This window comes from Manis javanica, chromosome 3 (assembly GCF_040802235.1).
Source record: "Manis javanica isolate MJ-LG chromosome 3, MJ_LKY, whole genome shotgun sequence".
NCBI lineage: Eukaryota > Metazoa > Chordata > Mammalia > Pholidota > Manidae > Manis > Manis javanica.
In genome coordinates, this window is record NC_133158.1 from 85,470,567 (window position 1) to 85,491,672 (window position 21,106).

At 31.9% G+C, this 21,106-nt stretch overlaps 1 protein-coding gene and 1 long non-coding RNA gene across 6 annotated transcripts in view; one reads left to right on the plus strand and one right to left on the minus strand.

Moving 5' to 3' along the window:
• The window catches only part of LOC140848418 (uncharacterized), a 209,720-nt gene that overhangs the window by 187,036 nt on the left and 1,578 nt on the right, over nt 1-21,106 (plus strand). The gene's annotated exons all lie outside the window — the stretch shown is intronic.
• The window catches only part of EPHA3 (EPH receptor A3), a 371,224-nt gene that overhangs the window by 32,690 nt on the left and 317,428 nt on the right, over nt 1-21,106 (minus strand). For all 5 annotated transcript variants that reach the window (XM_073231799.1, XM_037001725.2, XM_037001723.2 and 2 more), the window contains 3 exons: nt 17,712-17,897; nt 8,187-8,248; nt 6,413-6,622 (listed from right to left, as the gene is read on the minus strand). In XM_073231799.1, coding sequence (XP_073087900.1) covers nt 6,413-6,622; nt 8,187-8,248; nt 17,712-17,897 — 458 coding nt within the window. The remainder of the gene's footprint in view (nt 1-6,412; nt 6,623-8,186; nt 8,249-17,711; nt 17,898-21,106) is intronic.

Genomic DNA, 21,106 nt, shown 5'->3' on the forward strand with positions numbered 1-21,106 from the left:
TAGACTGAATTCATAATTGTTTTTAAGGTTAGGGAAATTCATTCAGGAAGTCTGAATTTTTTGCCAAATTTCCAAAGAAGCAAATTTATTAGTCAGAAAAATCTTTTTAATATGGCAGGAATACTACAAATTAGCAATAAAAATAATACAAATATAAATAATATTAGATTTTTTCTATTAATTAACCCTCAAAAAAGTACAAAACTCAAGTAAACTTGATTTGTTTGATACTGAGGACTGAAAAATAGAGATGAAATGACACATTGAAAATCTCATAAATACCAGCTGAGACAAATCTGACTAGACATGATGGCAATGGTTCTCTTGTATGTATATGTTTAGTAAATAACTGCTTGAAATATAGGGCAATTTATTTATCTCTGGGTCCTCAGGTCTTAGAGCAGTGCCTAGTATACTGTAGGCACTGAATGTTTGTTGAGTGAATGAATGAATGATGCATTTTAGAGTAAATAGTTTCCTGCTAGAGACTGTGTTATACAATTGCACACAATCTTTCACTCCTATGTTCCACTCCAGAATTATAGTGGTGGTTTGTCTTCACATAAATCTGGATAGATTATTTTCACTTGTTAAAATATTTGTCCTACCCATCTCTCTGAAATGGGTGGCTAGAAACTACTATATCCCTAATTAAATTTGGATGCAACATTGACAACTGAAATTACTAAATCTTTTGTAGTTCTCCAATTTTTAAATATGTAGCTTTACTTTGTGAAGCACATAAGGCATATTCATATTGATCCTAAGAGAGTAGGGCATAAATTTGTGATTGATGTTATTTATTTTGATTCAGAGCTTAAAACACATTACTACAAGAAGGCCACTGATTACATATTTACTTATGTTTTCATTCATGTGTAAATGACATATGACATGCATTACTTATCAAAAAATATAATTGCTTTTTTTTGTATCACACCAGTTTCAGATATGCATAGTTTTTAGTCCTTGAGAGTCCTACAGAACAAAGGCTCACGTTTTCTATTATTTATGTTTTTAGAATGAGATTATCCTGCACAGGCATACTTAACCACATGGCTTTTAAGCACTTGAATTAACTATTTTTTTTCTTTTGCAAATGAAATTAGATAAGACAAAGCTGTAATAGAATATTTTTGCATCAACCTGACAGAATCACAGAGCTAAACAATAAAAAATAATATGTAACATAAGATTTCTTTCTCCTATTACTTAATACACAGTGCCTCTGATAACTTTTTATTTGGTTTTATCTTATAAAAATTAAACAGATGTTAACTGGCCATAGGGCAATGTGACAAAAAGTAGAACCTTCTCATCCAATATAAAAATCCAAGCGGTAATGACTTAGTATGCATCTTCAGAACAGAAATTTAAAAAAAAATTCTGATAATGAAGAACATAACCAAGAACAAATCAACTGGTTTTCTTGAATTTCTCAAATCAGTTTATGTGGTAATTATGTCCCTAAAATGAATCTGGGGGCTTGAAAACTGGACTCACTTTATGTGCTGCTACATATAAATTAGTAAAAATCTGTATATTCTTTAACTTGATTGTGTAGAGAAAATTGAGCACTATTATGTTGTAATTTTGGATCCCATCTACTTCACATATGAATATAAGAATGTTCATATTCATAGATGCATGCATGCACATATAAAAACTATTCAATGGCAGACAGTTTTCCTGAGAAATACTATGGTTCTGTTAAAATAAAATAAAATAAAAAATTAGTTCAGAAAAAAATTGGAAATATGCCATAATTATACTTTGAAATTCACATGTTGGGAAAGCAAAGACAGGGAATTCTGTTTTGTTTGCTTCCCTCAACAACAAAAATTCTCTGGTGGTTTAAATTTGCAAAGCTAATGCTCCAATCATAACCATCCCAAATAAAATCCAGGGCCTTTCAAGATGATTTTTAGTTTTTTGGAAACAGCTGCAGTTATGCTTTTAAGGCCTTTCTGCAAAATATGTTACATTACATAATTTTATATTATTTATTAACTACTTAAATATTTATTTAGTTGTTGAGGTATTTTTTTCTGATAAAGAATCTGTAAGTGTCATTTAAGTATTTCTGGGTGTGCCTAAGAGATTTTCAGGAGGTCTGCAAGATTGAACTGTTTTCATAATAATACTAAAGCACTATACCTTTTTCAATCTCAATATCCCATAAATGTACAGTGGAATTTTCCAAAGGTTACACATAAAAAATACTGTAAAATGGAAAGTGTCAACGCTTGGAATTTCTGCATAACTCAGTAATGAGAAGTGAGGAGAAATAACTAAAAACAAATATTGAAAGATATTCTGATTTCCTACCCAATATTTTTATGAAAAAGAAACACAAGAAGTGTATATTATTATCTTAGTTGACCCTTTCCTTTCAGGCATCCTATTGAGCCCATAAAGGATGGGAAACCCATGGTACACTTAGACAGTATCAGAAGTAGCACAGGAAAAATGTCTGATAAATTGTTTTAAGGTTAAGGCTAAGAATTTCCCTCAATTGTTCAGATGTTTAAGAAATCCAGTTTAAGAAATTTAAAATACAAAATTAGGTGATATGATTACTATTCTACTATTCTACCCTGCCTGTTGACTACAGAATGTTTTAAAAATGAGAGCAGAAGACATGCTACATCCATTCAGTGTTACTGAATCAAATGCCTCTCATGATTCCTTAGTGCAATCAGCCTCTAACTAAAGGCAAGAACTTCCAAAGGAGCAATTGGGAAAGGTTTAATGCAGGGAGACACTGAATGCTAATTTCTGAATTGGAGTGATGCTAGGTAAAATGTGTTAAGTGCGACTAAACTAATGTGATTAGCTTTTTAGAGCAGATTAACCAGAATGGGTTTATCCAAAAAGAATGCCTTGGCACATTGTTTTAAATGCAGAACTCCTTTTTTTTTTTAAATAACCACAATCATAGCATGCTAAATCAAATAAATAAGCTGAATAATGCTGTTTTTAGGTAAAATATACAATGTACTTATTTATTAACTAACTATAAGCTTACTGAGACCAAAGATTTTTATCTCAATCAAGTCTGTTTCCCAAACTACTATACAGTTAAACAATTTTAAGTGATGGCATCATTCAAACAATCTAGTTTTAAAGATAATTTCAAAATAAGAATTTCCAAACCATTTGTGCAACAGCAGTATTCCTTCATAAGAACAAATTCCCAAGACAACTTAGTATGACAACATTCACTCGTTTGTTTAAGAAACAGAACAGCAGTCCTATTGCTTTGTAACCATACCTCATATTGTTAGGTAAATTATAAAATTATTGTACCAAACAAGGCTTATTATGGGAGATTAAGTTGAAGATTTCTAAATTATTCTAAAAATGCAGATACAAATTACAGCTTCTCAAAAGGAAGTCAGGACACCCTTGGATTTTTGAAGAGTTCCAAGGATGAATACTGAAGAACGCTAAGAGTCTTTTTTTTGGTAATGAATGAACACATTTGGTTTGTGTGGCTTTAAGAATCTTCTAAGAATGAAACAGAAATACAAAGAGCCTGTTGCATTTCTTTTTCACAAACACTAAAGAGCATCTGACACAACATCTTCCTTCTACTAAGGTTCAAGAAATGGTCTTCTGGGCCCTGTGGTCTTGACAAAGTAAGAGCGCAAATGACGCTCTGAAAGTTAACCCTACATATTCTCCAAAGAGCAGATAATCTAGATTTGATGAATCTTCCAAGTTCCTATAAGAGAAATCATTCCCTCACGTATCCTAGAAATCAAAACTAGTATTAGGAACAAGGATACACTTGTTTAAAAATGGGATAATGGCACAGAGATTAAAACCAGACAGAACTACCGGAAATTTAATATTTCAAATAAAGGCCTTTTTGCCTAATACTTTATAGTAAAACTGGAAACAATTCCTTGATAAGGTGATTGTAACAAGGACAATGCCTGCAAGGAACATACTTTCAAGGAGTAAGTTAAAAGCTCACAGAGTAGCAGAAGGTCATGAAGAACAGCCTCAGGATGCAGAGCAACACTCCTTGAGACAGTAAATATATTATCATTTGTTGTGTCTCCTGGGTTGATAACTTCGTCATAAAAATGATGCTTTGCTGCAGAATGTTGACTAATTTTTCTGAAGATCAGAGAAGGAGCATTAAAAAGCACTACTTCAATATTTACCCATGTTTTGCTTTTTCATCACATTTTCAGAACTGTGTCGTCATAGTCACTGTTACAGATTTAACTCAACTAGATGCTAGCTGTAAAATTTTCTTTTGTTTCTTATTTCTTTTGTTTCTAATGAACTGTGTTCTGAAGAACAACATCATTTTCATGCAGGACACATTTTTTTTTTAATACTTAGATTCATAAACAAGTGAATCCATGACAGAGTCTAATAGAAAAATGGGCAATGCAAACAGGGGCATAATGTATAAAGCCATGAGGAGGATTTGGACTCCTAAATAAACACATCTAGGAACATCTCTGGGACATATTGTGCTTCTGAATGTCTATGGTTTTAATACTGTGGCTTTATTTGCATATGAAACTCAGTCTGACATATTGGGCTCTTTTTCAGAACGTGCTATTGAGGCCATGTGACAGTCTTAGTGGAACTGTCGAGATTGATGATTTCAGAAAATAACGATTTTTTTAATGATCTTTTAGAATTAAACAAAAAGAAAACTGCAAAAACTGACTTTTAAAAAACTGCCCATTCTCTTGGCTGGTGTGATAGTATGGACAAATAGGCTACTTTACATATTACCACTCAGAGTAAGAATCAAGAATCAATCACAAACCATATAGAAAAGAACCAGGTGATTTGTACATCAAAATGCTCATATATTTGCACACATTTTGGTTCAGCACTTTTAATTCTAGAAACCTATCCTCAGGATAATCCTGAACAGATATGAACTATAATCAGGATGTACATCAAAGTATTGTTAATAAACAACATCACAACTTTGGAATTCTGCCCAATTAATAGTGTGTATGGATAAACTATGTACATGGACAAAATGGAGTACTATGATTATTTGATGATACTATAAAATGAGTATTTAAACATTTAGAAAACTCTGCTAAAAAGTTTAAAAATATTTAAGTTTGAAAAGATTACAGTAAGACAACATTGAACTTAAATTTAAAGAAGAAAATACTGGATTTATTGATAAGTGGATGTCATTTTATTTGTCAATATATATAATATGACCCCACTCTTTGTAACTATATGCACATTTGGTGAATTTTTACATATTAAAAAGTATAGAAACATACTTTGGAAGGATAAAATTAAAATGTTAAAGTTGGTTATTTTAGGTAGTATCATCAGTAATGACTGTTATATTTTTATTTTAAAAATTGTATTTCATAAAAAAATTCTAAAGAAAGATATTTCAAAGAAATCTACTAATAAATATATGAAGAAATAATCAAATGCATTTTGAATCAAAGCGACACAAATTAAAACAATTAGATACAATTTCTCACAACTAGTAAGTAAATACTAAAAATAATGAAAATATCTAGTTTTATCAGTAATACACTGAACTATGCTTTTAAAACAAGAATAGACTCTTTGACACAGAAAATCAACTTTTAGAAATGTATCATAGGGAAATCATCAGACTCAAGCAATTATGAAGGGCAAATGGGTCACTTACACATTTGTATGAAATACTGAAAAACTAGATGTAATAATAATTTGCCCACTAATTAGGGGTTGGTTAAAAAATGGTAAAACCAAGAAACAACTTAAACATTATTTATTGACAGTGAAATATATTCAAGAGGTATATTGCTAAGGAGGAAAACAGGTTGTACAATGATGTTATGAATAACCCTATTCAAATTATGTATCATTGCGTATGTGTGTATACAGGTATGCAGAAAAAAATCTGAAAGAATTGACTCATAAAGTTATGTTCTCTGTGGGTGGTATAACTATGGAGGATTTTTTCGGTGTATTACTTTATTTTGAAATTTTTATAATGTGATGTGTCATTTATGTAAACATTAATTTTAAGATGCTTTAAAATTACATCTAGTTGGTTGGGGATACTGAGAATTTATCTAGTCTGCTTACTAAAAGTTGCTCAACCATGGTGAAAACATGGGTCAATATAAAAATACCAAGTCTTCAGGCATGTGAGAACCTTGCTGCATTTTGGGAGGAAGCTTTACACCCATGAATGGAATGTCAGAATTAAAATCATCACCCACCTCATGAACAGTGACCATCTGTTTTCCCAGAATAAGTAATAATATTTTAATGTTAAAGGATATGTTTCCTTTGGAGGAAGATAAAACTGACAAAGTATTGTGGGGTATGATTTCTATTTATTTGCAAGACTACATAATACAAGCTGGAAAACAAAGATAAGAGGGGTGGGGGACACCAAGTCACTCACTCTTGTGGTGTAAGCAGCTTCTGGGTCATCCTCTAGAACTCGTGAAAGTCCGAAATCGGAAACCTTACACACCAGGTTACTGTTGACGAGGATGTTTCGTGCAGCAAGATCTCGGTGCACATAGCCCATATCCGAGAGGTACTTCATGCCAGATGCTATCCCTCGAAGCATCCCGACTAGCTGGATGACGGTAAACTGGGCATCATGTTTCTGAAAAGTATTTCAAATGTAACATTAAATTGGGTTGCTACTTCTGAAATGATTAAAATCTCACATACTGAATTGTAACAGATTTGGCTATAAAAATTTTTAGTTTTAAGCACTCCAGCCTAACCAAATATGTGAACAGATGGATATAAGGCTAAAACAAAACAGCATAGTCATTGGATTACTAAATACTTGGCAACAAGAAGTACCCTGCTAATCTTTGACTTTAGTTTCAAAACCAGAACTTTCCTAGTTGTTATGTATGTAACACACAAACTCCTGCTCAGAAATGTGAAGCTCAAGAACAATAAAGTGAAATGACCATGTGCTTATTTTAGGTTTTTATTTGTTTGACTGAATGCTTGTTCTTTTTAGTTTTCCAGGTATTTTATTAGTTGCTTCAAATAAGGTGGATGTTAAATTTTTAACCATCATAGATAATTTAAAATTAGTCAAAAATATCTACTGAATATTTAGAGTTAAAGGTCATGAAATAGAAAGCAAGAGAAGACAAAGTCAAAGAGTCCTAGATTTAGAAAAGCTTCTAAACTACTTGAATTAAAATACAAATATATGGTTAATACTCTAGATAGGAATGGATTGATAGATACACACATATATACATGCATATAGATACATAGATAAATATAGAGTTCCAGATCTAGTTGTATCTACAAAACAATATTTTAAAAAATATTTTTAAGGTGGTTTTAATTACCTGATTTGGAAAATGTTTTTTGAAATATGCTGTAAAAAATAATTGCTAATCAATTTTGTTTGGCTTGTGAGTATTAAAGAATACAATTCTCATTTATAGAAAATTTAGAATTTATCCCCAGGACAATGAATGATTCTATCCTAGTCTATCTCTGTCTTCTATTTATCCGTATACACATAGTGCTGAAAGCACCTTCAGGACAGGGTCTATGCCTTTCTTTATCCTTTGCAGTGACTGGTGATTGGCAGTGTTTTGTACTCTATGAAGTTTGCATTCCTCTGAACATAATATTTGTTGAAGTAATTAAAAAATAAGGCTTATAAATTTAAACAGTTATCATATTATATATTATATAAGTATGATTATATTATATCTTATGTCATACAAAATGATGTATCTCTGAAATGAGAATACTTGGAATGGTAGCACTACATCAGAGATAGATGGTCTTTTATCTTCTAGCAGTCTGAGGTTACTTTACAAAGAAAAGGGATTATTTCTGTCTTAATCAATTTATTATTATGCCTTACTTTAGGCATCTTTATTGTTTTTATTTTAATCAATATGAATCGTTACAATACAAAAAGGCTGAAGAAGATTGCATAAGTTTGTTTTAAAAAGTATAAACCATTAACATTTAGATGTTGCCAGGTAAAGATGCAGTTTTACAGTCTTCCTCTTGCCTTTTAGTCCCAGCAAATTTCAGCTCCACATGACACCTTGATTATCTAATTGCTTGGTAAAATATTAGAGATTGTCTCAACATTTTCAGCAACTTATTCCATGTTTATGTATATATATGTGCATAGACAAAGAAATTAATGTATGCATATAAAAACTTCTACTTACACGTAAGAAACTGTCCAAGGAACCATTTTCCATGTATTCTGTGACAATCATAACTGGTTTACCTAGATATATGGGAAATAATAAATAAACAATCATCAACAGTGTTCAACATGCCATGAACATGTATATTACATGAATGCCTGATGTGTCTCATGAATTAAAAAATGTAAAGGCTTTTCCAGTCTTCTCAATTTGGCAAAGTTACAATTAAAAAGCAACAACTAGATTTTAATAAAAAAATGAAACGAAAAAAATAGAAGAAGACTGGATTTCAGAACCAGGGCAGATAATCTAGGATATTTAAATTGGCTCATTTGGCATGGGTTTCCATGAATACAAAACATGCCCCTTTCCTCCCTTTAATTACATCTTAGCTGTTCTACAAAATCAAGTATTTCTTAAGTCTACCACCAAACAGAGCCAGGGATTACACAATATTTATACTATCTACAAGTATTTATGTAGCTATGTGCTAGAAGTGTTCTCTTTTCTGGTTGGCCAAAAGCAAGTAAATAAATGTCCCTAACTTCAGGGATTCTACATGAGAATTGTACAAAACAATTAAGACTAATAGTTACAACCTTTTAAAATTTGTATTTAATTAGCACATTAAAAATTATAAAATCCATGCTATGTTTAAAAGGAAAATACAATTTAAATTGCTGTTGGTAATAACTCATAATAGCCATTTTGTAAACATGTGCTCTAAATTGCCATTAAACCTTTTAATAAGCATTTAAAAATACTTACATAGGGCTTATTATGTGCAAGATGCTGATTTAATTATTTTTATATATAACAAATTTTAATTATTATGATTTTCATTTTAAACATGAGAAAACTGTGATATATAGAGGGTAAATAACTTAATGCCACAGCTAATAAGTTATAAAACCAAAGTTGCAACCTGAACATACCATGCTGTTAATTTTGGAAATTTATACTGAGAGAAACATTTAAAAAATGTAAAAGCACTAGACACAAAGGTGGTAAGTATGCTGATATATAGATCTACAAAAAAACAATAAATGTTCAACTATAGTTAACAACTTAGGCAATTGCTGTGTATCAAATCTATGGATTATTCTGAATTAAAAGATAATTCTGAGAACTGTACCACTTTACACAATTGTTAGAGTATAATATTATGTGAACAAAGCTGTAAATATAACTCTATATATGTTATTATAACAACTAGGAAAATAAGTAATGTAAAGCAAATATTCCAAAAAGAGAAAGAAATATCAGAAATGATATGGGAAATGGTATTTTTGATACACAGGAATCATTATCAATTTTTTTCATAATTAGAATTACACATCATTACACTAGACTTGACATATATTCATTAATCACTTCTTCTTTACACCATCCCTATGCTTAACTAATATGTATTATTCCCATTTTTCTGTTTCCTCAACTGAAAGCAGTGTGCATTGAAGACAGCTTCTGAAGTCACTCAGTTAGCTGGTACTCAGGCAGATCCCCAATATGGTTTTCTCCGGTTTCAAAACCTGCACGGATTTCCACACTGAAATTTTCTTTCTTTATTGTTACTATAATATTATCTTAATTATAAGTCCAGCATATTACTGAAGGAAGGAAAATCACTTCTTTCTACATTTAAAGTACTGAGTTAAGGTTTGAAGACCTTCACCAAATAACAGATTTTAGCAAACATTCATTGAAGTTTTCCTCAGATGTCCTTTCTGTGTCTTGAAGGTTGGGTTTGCCATTTTGATGTAAGAAAATAGTTTTCTTTGCTTGCTTTTTCCTTTCATAGATGAAAACTTTTATTTCATACTGGTTTCACATTATGGCTTAATACTGTGAAGGCTACACTTACATTTATTACTTGAATGTATCCTAAGATGTGTATCTTATTTATTCTGAGGTGAGAAAAATTATTTAAGTGCACACAATTTTTCAGATAATTTATTTTTATATAAATAATAATCACCTGATGCATCAATCTATCTTCCATTAAGGCTCTGATTTAGTTATATATTGTTGGTGACACATCATACATATCTAGTTAATTTGGTAATGTCTGAAGTCATTTTGGGCAAAACTTTGAGCCTCCAGAACTTGCTTCTTCAAAATTCTAATTAAGATTTGATTTGACAATATTCAGGAAGAAAGGGAAGCTTCCATATATTCTTGGAAATTCCTATTTCTCATAAACTGGTAAATCCAATGCCTAAAGACTGGTCCCAGAGGCCCGACCTGAAATCAAATGAATAGACGAGTGAATGAATGAAATCCTACATATGCATGTTCTCCATAAGTCACTATGTCTATGTTCTTGACTTATTACAATTCTAGGAAGAATATGCTAGCAAAATTCAATGCATACCTTGAAGGCAGTCACAGATTTTTGCTTCATATGGCCAATTCTCTATTACAGTGGCCAGTTACTGTGTTTGTGTACTACCCAGACCTTTGCTTATCACTCTTTCCCTTTTGGCTCCCAGCCTGATGACCATTTCATTTCTTGTTAGCATGTCTAATGGAATGTTTGGCTAGGGAAATTAAAGTAGCTGAAAAATCAAACCAGTCAATTAAGCCAAAGCCCCATGACCATTCAGAAATCAGATCAGGCTGCATTCAGCTCTAAAATTTAGGTATTTGTAAACACATCAGTTAATATGGGCATGTCTGAAAATGTGCTTTGCATTAAGTTCAAAGATTCAGCAAACTCAAATGTACAGACAAAGAGTAAACAGAATCACAAATATTCTACCACAGAAAGCCTTAGTTTCTAAGTTGCATTTTCAAAGTTTCTATTCCACCTTGTTTCCCCTGTGAGTTTGATTATGACAGATAGAGTTAAAAGAAAAGAGACTTAACAATAGTAGTGAGAATTAGTTCTAACTAATTAATGTATTAAATGTAGTTGGAAATTATTTATAAACTACCAGCCCATCTGCACAGAATGTAGTGTACTTCTATCCAAGCTTGCATGCTCTTTCATGTGCATTTTGATTTAGAAATTACATTATCAGTTTCTTCAAGAGCCTGTATCATTCACTGCTCTCAGAGATCCTAAAAAACATCTGAGTATACTTATTAAATTCAATGAAATTATTATGGAATGACTGGCTAAAATGAAACTCCACCAAAAATGAGCAAAACAAAACTTGCAGTGGAATTCTGCTTTTGTTCTTAAATTGATTTATGAGTATAGATAAAATCGTGATCTTTCATAATTAAAGGGTTAAAAGAAGCAGATCAGTCTGTTACAATCAGTTCATTTCCCCAGCTATTCCCAATGGCTCGGATATTACTCATCATTGAACCACATTTGATGGCAGAAGCCATGTCAGTTCAAAACATCTAAGAATTCCAGGTTAAACTTACTTATTTCACCACAACTTTCTTAATCACATTTTCTATAAAAAGAAGAGCAGGCTAATATAATGAATACAAAGCCAGAAATAGAAAATTTTTATTGATTATCAAATAAATGTTGGCTTTACATTAAGATATTTTGATTCAAACATAAGAAGTATTTATCAATGATTAAAACATTACAAATTATTGAAATTTAATTCATTTCCAAAAGAAATGCTGTTGACTCTTATCAACAGTCATTGTGTCTTACATACTCTGTGTCTTATTTTCAAAAGATTTGAACACACTGTAATACATGAGTGTGGTTTACAAAATCAAAATCTTTGACCTTAGCAGCCAGCACTCAGTATCATGTAATCAGAGTCAGGGTGGAAACAAAACAACATAAACAAAAGGAAAATTGAAGAAAATTGACAAAATATGTCTCACTATCCCCAGGAAAGACTTGAATCACCTTTGATTGGAAAGAAAATGCCTTGGTTATAGATTTTCATATACTATACCTAACTGATAGAAATATTGTAGCAAACTAAATTAAAGTACTTTTCTGTGGGTTTCCCACTAAATCATATAAAAATGCAGGACAATCTTTTCCAAATGTCATTTTAATCAAGTCATTATTCATGTTAAGAATACCCCTATTATATCCTTGTCTATGAGTTAATGACATCTGGGCCAACTTCATTTTGCCTGTAGTTCTAAATCCAGCACCTAGCAGAGTGCTGGTTACATCATATTGTGTCTATGATTTCAGTCTGGCTAAGGATAATCTCTTCAAAAGCAGAAAGAAACACTTTCTCCATCTCTTCCTTAACCTACAGTACTCCATTGATCTGAATACATCAAATGCTTTATATACAGCTGACTTTAACGTTTTATATTTATCTGTGCCTAATTTGAAAGAAAATTTAATACCGCGAAAGGCAGAAATTACTTTTTTACTCCCATTTATTCCATTCAGTGCTGATTCATGTAACAAGTGCAATAATAAACATGCTAATCTGAATGTGCTCAGTTTGATTTTTACAAGGACAACTTATATTTTTCCTTTTTAAACTTTCTACCTTTTATTTGTCTAATTGCCAAAACTAAGACCTGAGGTATAATAATGAATTGAAGGGCTCATAGCAGGCTTCTTGTTCTACTTTAAAAGAAACGTTTTAATGTTTCACTATTGAATATGATGTTTGCAAGATTATTTTGTTTGTTTTGGGTGTGTTTACATATATTTATTGGACACATTTTCTGTGTATGATGTGTTAAAATTTTTTTGAGTTAAAATGTTTATTTTCTGTGCTATTGAAATTCATTTTTCTATTAATTATTGTGAATTTCTTGAATGAGTTAAACCAACAGCATTCTTGAAATAAACTACACTTGGGCATGATATAGTACCTTTTAAAATATACTTCTAGCTATGGCTTCATAATTATTCCAGTGTTATTGTATTTTTATTTATGCATTACACTGACCTACAATTTTCCTTTCTGATAATATTCTTGTATGGTGTGGCATCATGATATCACTAGTCTCAAGTTAGGGGTGTTCCTTTTTCTCTCTTTTTACAAAAGTTCGTGTAGAACCAGAATTACTCAGATAGTTGTTAAACAAGTATATAATTATATTTGTTCTTGCTTTGGGAGAGTTATTGTATATTTAAACTAGTACTCATTAAAAGGCGGTGTCTGTGTGCATGCATGTCATATTCTAACAAATTTTGTAAGTTGAATTTAATCTTAAAAAATAGTCAAAGCCCATCCTACCTAAATGATTGGGATAAATATACAACACATTCTTTTGTAATTCTACTGTGGCCAATTCAACCAAGAGACCTAAGTGGATAATGTGAAAAAATAAGGAAACTTCTTGAAACATGGAAAAATAGCATTGCCTGACTTATTTTTTTCTCCAATACACTGAGTAAATATTTTCTTAGTTTTGTTGATCTTGGCACTTAGGTAGAGATGTTCTTAACTCATTTATCAAATTAGTCATGAATGTATGATAACTTGTGTCATCAGAGTTTCCAAAATGTGTTATTCTAATGTACTGTTCCTGTAAGTTATTAATAAAATAAACATAACATATATTGTCTATTAATATGACATAGAGTGTAGTACCCTTGAGACAAGTGCAGAAGGAAACTTTTATAGAAGAGCAAACAGGAATCAGCAAGAATTTGGCATTGTCACTAAGGAATGACGTCTTATTCCAGCAGTTTCCTTATCATATGTGTAGAATATAGTAAGGTGCAAATGAATGGCTAAGATTTTGGTATAAAGTGGATGCTCATACCAATATAGAAGTGTTTTAGTTATGGGAAATTGTCTTAATGTTCTGCTCTTGGCAATCCTGATTAATGCAAGGTTATCGTTAAGTTGAATTATTGTATTTTAATTTTCAGAAAATAACCCCACCCCAAATAACAACAAAAAACACACCAATCTCATCCAATATAATTCCTTCTACTTCAGTAAAAATGGCCAATGGAGGTCTTCTCGGAGTCTGAACATCATTTGACTAATGGTGTGATGGTAGAAATATCAAACATTTGCTAAAAACAAGTTCCATCTTTTTAACTTCAACTAAAATTGATAACACATGTTAGTACCAAGTTCTGAGCAGAGACTGTACCCCCAGCTTTCTGATACTTTGAAGATCAGAGACTGTCTCACCTTCTCTTGTTTAAGACCATCAGACTCAAAACGAACCATTAAAATTGTTTATGGCTCAATTCAAATAAATGAAAATATGATTGAATAATGAATGGGCTTTCACTAAATGACTTGAAAAATGATACATTACAATAGGCCTAGTGTTTCAACCCACATAATTAATAGCAATAATAAAAAGAATTCCTGTTGAACAAAAAAAAAGGAATTGTTCTCAAGAATTTTCTTCTATACTCAAAGATTAACTGATAACATCTTTTCAAACACACCAGAAGTGGTAATTTAGATTTTCATAGTTCTGTTCCACTTAGTAATGTAATTACTATGTAATCTTATTTGATGTCTAAAGTGTCTGGAAATAGCAAAGTAGAAACTGCTGATTTCATGTTACAAGTGAAGAAAGTGAGTTTCTTTGAGTGGTTTTATTTGCCAGAGGTATCACACCAGGAGGGTTGGATCAGAACTTGAACTCTGATCCTCTGATTCTTAATCTAGATACTGATATGCTTGCTGCTTTTCTTCTTTAAATACAGTACTATTTTTAAATTATAAACTGCATCACTTCAGAGGTGTGTGTGTATGTGTGTTTTCTGAACTTTGCAGGTAGATTGTTTTAGTAGTCATACAGTCTCAGGAAACAGAGGAAATAATTCAAGTGGATTGAATAATTTATGATGACAAAATTACCTTATTTACATGTTAAATATAACATACTAACTTTATTCTAAGGAATTTCTATTTCCTCTCAGAAATTATAAGGTACTAGATGTAGAGATTTTAAATATTCCACTAAAGGAGTTCAGAATCTAATTCTATGTCTGTCACTCTATCATGTTTGCACTATATGAGATGACTGGGATTTATACAATCATATTTGGCAGCCTCTTACATGCTTATTTGACCAGGAAGATATATCAAATTTAGAATTTTCACCTTAAGAATAAGGCAGTTGCAATCCATGTTAGAATGTTACAGAATCAGGCTTGAATGAGATGTTTAATGTATAATACCTGCAATTTTTTTTTAATACCTGCAATTTTTAAGGTCAATTTTTTTTCTTAGTGAGTTTTTTCTACATTTAGGTCTTGGGCATTGTTTTGTGGATGTCTTTGTCAGGTGACCATATCCATATTTTATTATATCACTTTTATACCTAAAGAAAACCTGCCACAATAATTAAGTTTTAATGTTACTTATCACTCAATAACTGAATTTATAGGACACAGCTAGGTTATGTTCAGTATAGTAGGTTTTTGTATTCAATAAAACAAAAAGTCAATGCACAATTGATTAAATATGAAAGCCTATGAACAAGCTAAATTTAAACCTAATATTTACTTCAATAGTCACTATTTACCTAATTTTTTCTTAGTTGTAGGAGTTGGAGAATTTAGGAGAAGTTAGGTGATAATTCTGCCCATGTTAAAATGTAATCATTTTTTCCCTCACTCCGTGAGTGATGTAAGCTAATATGCAATTGAACTTTTTTGGAAAATGCGCTCAATTTAATGAACCAACACTGAAGAAAGACCTACTGGTAGAAGACTACCAGTAGAAGAACTAAATTTTCCTTTAAATAATCAAACCATTTTTTATTCCTTGATATGGATAAATTAAGTACCTGCTATGATCCAGGTTCTATTTTAGTTACTGATTTATCAAATAACATAGGTTCTTGCTCTCTCTGTTTTAGGTGTTAAGGGTTATTCATTATCTCCAGAAAACTTCTGAAACTTGAGGGATGCTATGATCAAATTATTAAAGAATATAACAATTGAAGATACAAAAGAGGAAGTAGAATACAAAGACAAAAAGTAGAAACCCATTTTTGTCCAGAGTTGAAGCCAATAGACCATGTTCTGAATGCCATCTCTAGTACCTGATTAGACAAGCTATTTGCTTTTTACATTTATTGTTTGATCAATTGTACACTAGAATTTTCATATCTAATTCATAGGATAGTGGTAAGAATGAAATAATATTCATGGCACAATGCCAGGCACATACTAGTCAACTCATAAATAAAAACTTGTGAAAATTTAATTAAAAAACAAATGGCTACATAAAGGACAAATGAGCTTCTTTTCCCAGTAGGGTCTAATATTTGATGGACAACCATGTGGTGTGATGATATGGAAGAGAATAAATGGCTAATTGACTATTAAAACCTTAGTGAGACAGGATTCTAAACTTCTATGGATATTAAGTAGTATGGTCTTGCCCTAAAGGAACAAAAGGTTCATACATTTTCCCAATCCTTACTACTAATAAGTATTTTCATTATTAATTAAAAAAATTTGTAGATGCTTTTCATCAGAAAATATTTCAGTGTTACTACTAGTATGGCCTAATTTATGTGAGTACAGAGGGAAAAAGTGCTTCTTACAAGACTTAATAAAGGCTTACAGTTTATGGTTAAGCTCCACATTGTTAAATTCTTAATCTCATTTATTACATTTGAAAACTCTAATGGAAATCAAAGTATATTTCAATTATACCATGCTCTTGTGAGGAAGGAATTGGCTTTTTAATCACACTAAAAAGGGAATACATATTAGTGCCATTTGAACAGTGCCTCATGTAATGTTAAAGAAAAATATCATTGTGAAAAACATAATGTGTAATGTCTGTTGGTAACCATAGAATATGTAAATGTGATGTCAATGAATTATCCCCTAAAGGATGCCAAATTCTCTGCCATATGTTGTCTTTCACTCTAAGGGGCTTGCTGCCAATTTAGCTTATTCATCCTGTGCTCCAAAATCTTGAGGGAAAAAAAATCCCAGAGCAGTCTCAAGAGGTTTTCATTGGGATTGGAGCCAAAAATCATGTATCTGCCTCATGGGATCCCTTTTGAGCTTGGCTGGAGAAACTATCATCGAAACAAGTTCAGATCTCTATCATGGGCTGTGAGCCAAAATTTTCCCAGACTAGTCAAGAATCCATCTGGGACTCTAGATCAGAATTATTTGAAATCCACAGAGACCCAAGAGAAGGTCTTGGTCTAATGTGATCCCAGTCTTTACAGCTCAGAAGCATTCCCCAAACTCCCATAATTTTCCTAAAGCCAGGAGGGTAAAGATTTGGAAGCTTAAAAGAAACTTAAATGAACAATAAAAGAAAAGGCAGCAGCTAGCTGGGAGTTCCCAGCAATTCCTGTCAAGATTGAGTCATTCTTTTCCCTTGCTTCTACATAACAAAAGTTCTTCACAAATCACATCTTAACTATCTTTTAATCAGCATGTCTTAATAGCACCCAATTTTTAGCTCCTAAATTTAAAAAAATTTTTTTAAGATCTGGAATAGTGCTGTGAATGTAATATAGTTAAATATCTGATCTCTTGTCAAAGAAAGACATATTCATTCTATACTGGTCTTTTTGTTAGGACTGTCAGATACTTATGATAAAAAAAAAGATTAAAAGTCTTAAATGATTGCATTGGGGTTTAAACAGTCTCTGCTGAGCATACACAAAAACCGGATTTATGACTTTACTTACTTTTAGTAACAACTCCTTCCAATCGAATGATGTTGGGGTGATCAAACTGTCCCATAATGCTTGCTTCTCCCAGGAAGTCTCTCCTCTGTTTTTCTGTGTAGCCCACTTTCAGGGTCTTGATGGCCACTGAAATCTCTTTTTTTGAAGGAAGTTTTAAGCGACCACTGCATACCTCTCCAAACTCCCCTGTTAGAATGCAGAAGAACAAAACAACAATGAAAGGTAAGGAATTACATAATAAAAAATATGATCAGGAGAGAGCTACCGTTTCCTTTCAAAAATTCCATTCAAAACATTTACACCTTTGACCTACAAAGTGTACACTGCAGGCTTCCAAATTATTTTGGAAGATGGTAATCGGATATTCTCTAAGGGACCCCAGGACATCCACACCCTATTGGAAAATAGACCTCGTGAGAAACCGCATATATTTTGAACACCACACTGTGAATAATGCAGTAACAAAGAACAAGAGGAAAGTTGAAAGATAAGTCTACTAGACTTTTCAGTCCTTGTGTAGCTACCATTTGCAAAGGGTAACCAACAGATGAGCAAAGGTATTACAGGCTGAGCATTACATTAAATCTCAGATGATTTCAACTATTTTTACTAAGAGGGCCATTTTATCTGTACATTTGGACTCTGAAAATGAGAATGGAAGCATCTGTTACCAATTAATTTTATTGGAGTATTGGTATTTTGTATTATTGACATAATAGTTGTAAAGCTTTTTGGGCTTCTGGACAGAGAACAACATGAAAGTATCAAATAAAAGATAGCACATCTTATCTACAGAATCACTGTAGACATATTTCCTTAGATTCAATGTCTTCAATAAAAAAATGTCTTAAATGTACAACTAATCCAGAATTTGTTGAATGTAGAGTATTGGTAACTTTTAAACAGTCTAACCCAATTGATGTAAAATTGCCTAGAATTAGTTTCGGCACTATCTTCATATACACTGTTATTGAGAAGATTTACCTGTAACTATTTCATTAGAATTTTGAGCTTCCTGAGAGCAGAGACCATTTGCAGACTTTATCTATCTCCACTGCCACCATAGTGATTGTCACAAAGTCAGGCAATCCATAAAATATTTATGATTCATAGAAGAAATCCTAATATTGTATGGAATATTATATCCATACTGTACAACATTTAAAAATGGGTTTTGATATCAAATGAGGGATTTTTCTGAAAAGAATTAATTACATGATCAATTTTAGGCTCTCTCTGGAATGGAATAACATTTTTGGTTCACTCTTCTCATTGTGAGTCTTTTATACCGCTCCATGCCCCATGGGCCAGCCAGGCAGAAGGTGGCAAGAAGGGAGACACATCTCAATTTCTTATCCAGTAAGTGGTTGGGCCCACAAAAGCAGCAGGCTGTCCTGTTGTTCCACCAGCTGCATCCCTACAGATGACTTGCATCTCTTCAGGAAGCTTCACACTCCCCCCAGACTTGACCCTACTCAGAAATCCGGTTTGGTCATTGTTTTCAAAACAAGAACTAAAGCTATAACTTGTTGAAGTCACTTAAGGTCCCAAAGCAGTTATTCATACATCTATTTAATAGATAAATTGGTGAATGAATATAAAAGTGCCTTTTAAAGTGTCAAATTTTGTATTAATGTAAGAAGAGGTGGTAGTGATGATGATGGTAATAGAAATAATGTCACATTGGACAAATGTGGCCCTCAGGGAGATCAAGAGGAAGGGTCTGAATTTCAAGTGGGCCAGTTAGAGCCGTCCTCCTTGGAATATCTGGACATATGTAACTACCTTCAAAATTCAGAAAACAGTGTTTCAGTAGCGCTAATTTTTAAATATCCCAAAATTTAGAAATGTGATTATTTCATCTGATACATACTAGAAATGGTCACCAATATGCTATACTAGACATAGAAATATTAAGTAGTAATTCAATTCTCTTCATTAAAAACTTAGAACTATGTTGGAAAAATTAACAAAGACTAGGCAATGCTCAGTTGTCCATCTGGTCAAGTTTCACATGGTCTTATTCAATCGACTTTGCACCTATAAGAAAGAAAATTTAGATCCTGTTACTTCTAAGTAAAGCACAGCTATAAGAAGATTATTTGGAAAGACAGGGCTTGACTTTTTTAATTCAATAAGTGCAGCAGTTTCTTTTTGCCCTTTGAAAGAAAGTATGTTTTATGAGAGTGTGTATACTATATTCTGTCTTAAGGTGCATGATGCAAAATTATTCAAAATAAAATTTCTTACATTAATTTCATTTAAAAGAGGAAAGGTACCTGTGTTGAAGTAGGATGACCATCTGTACTAGCTTCAAAGCCCATTTTTCCTTCTACTGTTTTAATAAGAGATTCATAGTAAAGATACATACTGAATGATGCTGGTGTGTGAACGAAGCACCATACATGAATTACCTCACAAAAATATTAGAGGAAGCCACTGTTGTAATCATTAATGTCTAGCATGGACTTTGAAGTTGGAAGGTACAAGATTCAAATTTTAGTTTCCTAATTAATGCAACCTAATTATGTTCCATGGACCACTTGAATATTCAACTTTTGTGTCCTCATCTGGTGAAATGGAGATAATAATACCTAGTAAAGGCTATTAAGTTAAATACCATGAGTGCCTAGAATAGGCACAGAATAGGAGTTAAGTAAATATTTTCTACCTTTGGAATTTAATCTTTGAAATAATGGTTGCATTGAGGAATAAAACTAGGAATTGTAGTCATTATGAATTTCTCACCAACAAAAATTTACTACTTTACTTTTAGAAAGTGAACTCATGGCTCAATTTAATTTCTGTCATTTGCAAAATGGAGGTAATTCTTCTGATTGTTCAATGTATAAATGAGAGTTTCTGTTATGCTTATTTCTTTCTATAAAATCTATGACAGAAAATTAGAGAATTAACCCACACATAGTTTTTCTGCATATTAAATTGAGGTGAAAGTTCAGTCACTGAATGAAAGATTCAGCTTTTAACAATGGCAGATAGTCACTATCAATTTAGCATATTATTAATTTTTATGAATAACATTACTTCTAAAAATTCAAAAGGATGTAGGAAGTGGATAAGTATAGAGATGAAAGAGGCCATGGGTGGACTGTTATTTATGGTAGAAATGTGTACATTCAGGTTCCTTTACGATCATACAATTTCATCTATTTTTGTTGATATTTAAATTTTTATGAAACAAAATGTTAAAAAATCTGACAGATTTCAAAATCTTGATTTAATATTCTATTTTAGTATTGACAATCCCTTTAAAGGCCAATCAATACAGACTAGAACTGAGTGTGTATATCATATTGAAATCTTCCAGGAGAAGCATAACCAACCTTGAAGATATATCTTATCTGCAAATAAAATAGGCACAGTTTAGTTTTATT